Source organism: Myotis davidii, unplaced genomic scaffold (genome assembly GCF_000327345.1).
Source record: "Myotis davidii unplaced genomic scaffold, ASM32734v1 scaffold59, whole genome shotgun sequence".
Classification (NCBI taxonomy): Eukaryota; Metazoa; Chordata; class Mammalia; order Chiroptera; family Vespertilionidae; genus Myotis; species Myotis davidii.
This window is the reverse complement of record NW_006293001.1, coordinates 8,571,474-8,575,022: the sequence shown is the minus strand read 5'-3', so window position 1 is coordinate 8,575,022 and position 3,549 is coordinate 8,571,474. Positions and strand designations below refer to the sequence as shown.

The 3,549-nt window shown below is 32.8% G+C and overlaps 1 protein-coding gene across 1 annotated transcript in view; it reads left to right on the top strand.

Annotated features, from left to right (window-relative positions):
* Positions 1 to 3,549, top strand: part of LRP2 (LDL receptor related protein 2) — a gene marked incomplete at its 5' end in the record, with an annotated part of 158,131 nt that overhangs the window by 134,241 nt on the left and 20,341 nt on the right. Inside the window, 2 exons of the mRNA XM_015565782.1 lie at positions 857 to 988; positions 2,025 to 2,156. Of these exons, the coding sequence (XP_015421268.1) occupies positions 857 to 988; positions 2,025 to 2,156 (264 nt within the window). The remainder of the gene's footprint in view (positions 1 to 856; positions 989 to 2,024; positions 2,157 to 3,549) is intronic.

Genomic DNA, 3,549 nt, shown 5'->3' with positions numbered 1-3,549 from the left:
ATTCATATGGGCCCTACAAAGATAAACTATTAGATGATTATCTTTATTATGAAAGTTATAAAATCCAGAAAATATATCAACAATCAAAAGTAAAAATCACGTGAATCATATCATTAAGAGAGAGCTAATCTCCAAATTTATTGTACTTTTGTGAACATGTGCAAAAAAGTATTTCTTAATATTTAAAAATTTTAAAGAAATATTTTATACTAAATAATATTACAATCTTTTTATCCATTTTTACTATAGATATTTCCCAGGTCAAAAGTATCATTTGAAACCATGAATTTTAATGATTACATTACAATCAATTTTGTAGATAATCATAAATAATAAACATTGATTCTAAAATGCATGTTTAGTTTCACTGTTAATATCTCTGAAACCAGGATACATCTTACAACTGATAACATGCCGTAGTGTAAGTCCCAGATCTTTTCTATTTTAGGGTTGCATAAAATAATGGTGCACTAGAGGTACCTTAGATTCGATAAAATACAGTATACCATAATTTATTCCCTATTGTTAAATGAACATTCAAGTTGCCTTCAAAATTTTCTCATTATAAATAATTTTGTAATCCTTAAACATAAATCATAGTGCATATGTTTTTTTTCTTCTTGAGAGAAAAATTTATTAATGTGGAATAACTGGGTAAAAGTATGAAGATTTTGAAATCCTTGATATATACATATGGCAAAATTCCTCTCCATGTATACCAATTTATTGTTATATTAGCATACATATGACTAACATGTATTTTATTGTGCTCTGGCTAACACTTATTTAGCAATGAATAGTTGTGATTGGTCTGGTTTATACCTTCCATTTGTAATATTGTGATTTTGTTTTTCAGATAAAGGAAAAGAAAGATCATGTGCTGAAAATCTATGTGAACAAAATTGTACCCAATTAAGTGAAGGAGGATTTATCTGCTCCTGTAGACCTGGGTTCAAAGCCAGTATTTCAGACAGAAACTCCTGTGATGGTAGAATATATTTCCTCCAATTCCTATTAGGAGAACCTTATCCTTTTTATGTTCTTCACTCATTCTCTATTATTAAACCACCATTTAATTCCCTGAATGGGACTAAACTCATTGTTCTAGCTCATTAAAGTACTCAGGTGCACCAGTAATTTTACTGTTAGGTGTGGTGATCCCTTCTCAATCTGGTTATATGTTATAAAGTAATTAAATATATATAGCCATAGATGACAAATATCAAGATATATTTTCCTCATTAAATTTTTGGGTTGTGAGAAAACACACAAAAATTCAGGATCCAAGTGCTTTTTTCTATACTATCTTAGTGCCTAGCAGGGCGCTAGGCAGATAGCTCATCCTCAGTAATATCTGTGAAATTGATATGATTTATGAATGCGTCAGTGATGATGGCTGTTTATCGTATCACTATGTGAGATCAAATTATTTTAACAAGCACACGTCTTAATTTTTTATCTTAAATCGAACAACATATATATTACACACCTACTTAGGTCAGACATGAATGAGTTTAAAGGTATCGTCAGAAGATAACTCTTCAAGCTATTAAGTTATGAGTATGATTTTAAGTTTCTTTTATTATTTGAATTTACTGTTTCTAACACATGAAGTGCCATACTCAGATGACTGGAAGAGTTATTTTGGAAGCTGAAGCTTAAGAACTCAATTGAAAAACCAAATCAATTACTCCCATTTCTGAAGTTAGTTGGCAGAAGGGGAAGTGGTGATGACAACTTCTCCTTCCCCAAAGGGAAACGTTTTTTCTGCTTCAGTTTAAAACCTGTGCTTACCAGCTTTGAGACTTTGGGTTTAATAACAATCCATACCTCATAGAGTCTTTCTGGATGATTAAATAGGAGAAATATGGAAAGTGCTCTACAAACGTTGGTATCTGCTTGTTGTTTTCATCTGCAGTCTTTTCAGTCCTCATTGTTTGTGAATATGGATTTTTAAAAGAAGCAGGGTTTCTAAAGAATGGATGGGAGCAGATGTTGCATATTTGGTTTTATTTTTCCTACAGACATCAACGAGTGTGAGCAATTTGCGACGTGTCCACAGCACTGCCAAAACACTAAAGGAAGTTATGAGTGTTACTGTGCCGAAGGCTTCAGGTTCTTCAGTGGCATCCATGGAAATCGGTGTGAAGCTGATGGTATGATGGGTTCATGTCAGGATTGATTGACGCTCAGAGAAATAAATGCTGATGAGTACAATATACCAGAAAATAAATTTTAGACTTAAAGTCTTATTTTTAATTCATCAGTGACTTACCTTCCAACACCCATCCTGTCTCTTCTCCTCTTTCCTCCCTTGCTAGATTAAAACAAAAATTACAATTTCCCAACAAATAATTAGGGATTCAAACAAGGGTCAGGTGTTACTTTTTATTCTGGACTTAGGCTCCTGTCCACCTTGATAAAAACTTCAAAAGGTAGGAAAGATGTCACCTTCCAGAAGATTCAAACAATAAAAGCATTCTTTTTAAAAAATATATATTTTATTGATTTTTTACAGAGAGGAGGGGAGAGGTATAGCGTTAGAAACATAGATGAAAGAGAAACATCAATCGGCTGCCTCCTGCACACTCCCTACTGCGTCTGTGCCTGCAACCAAGGTACATGCCCTTGACCGGAATCGAACCTGGGACCCTTGAGTCCACAGGCCGACGCTCTATCCACTGAGCCAAACCGGTTAGGGCAATAAAAGCATTCTTATAGGATGGTCAATAATATAAGGAAATTAATGAAGCTCTCCAACTTCCACTCCACTGAGATCAATGTTTGAGGCCCTGTAATTCAAGATGGATCGCAAACAAATTCACATTCAATTGAGGAACATCAAAGACACCTTGTTGACATATCCCTATTTTATTGTTCATGGACTAGTGATCACAGACAGAAAGAATGTGCCAGAAAACCTGGCACATTCAAAATTTCAATCATTACTTCTGCATTTTAGTTATCTGAGAATCAGTCTTACAAAAAGCAGTAACAAGTACTAGATAGAAATGTACAAAAGAGAAAGATTGTTAGGTTAGAAATATTATAGTCCAAATTTCCAGGGGTCTGATTGAAATCAGCATATCCCATTTAAGGGGTATAGGATTTCATGATCTTACGGATTTGGGTTTAAAGTTTGTACTAAGGTTTAAGGAATTTGATTTTAAAAAGTGGCATTTTACTTTGAAAATTAAAGGTAAAATGACTGTTTAATTTCTTCATACAAGTTGGGCTTTTATTGCATACATTTGACTATCATACTTAAGTGTTTTACCCTATAAACATTTTTGATACTGAATGAAAATTAGGGCAAAAGCATATGAACAGTTGGTCTGGTAATTAAGCAGCAAATTTAAAAAGTGTTTCAATCTTTTAAGGAGATGACTGAAATAAATTAGAATATTCATATAAAACATAATAGTGTCAAGATAGGCAATTTATAAAATAAACTTCCATAAGTTACTTAAATTAAATTTGATTGACATTAGGCAAGTATATAAAATAAAAAATTTTAGATACTGCAACTCAGGATCACCATTAAAATAG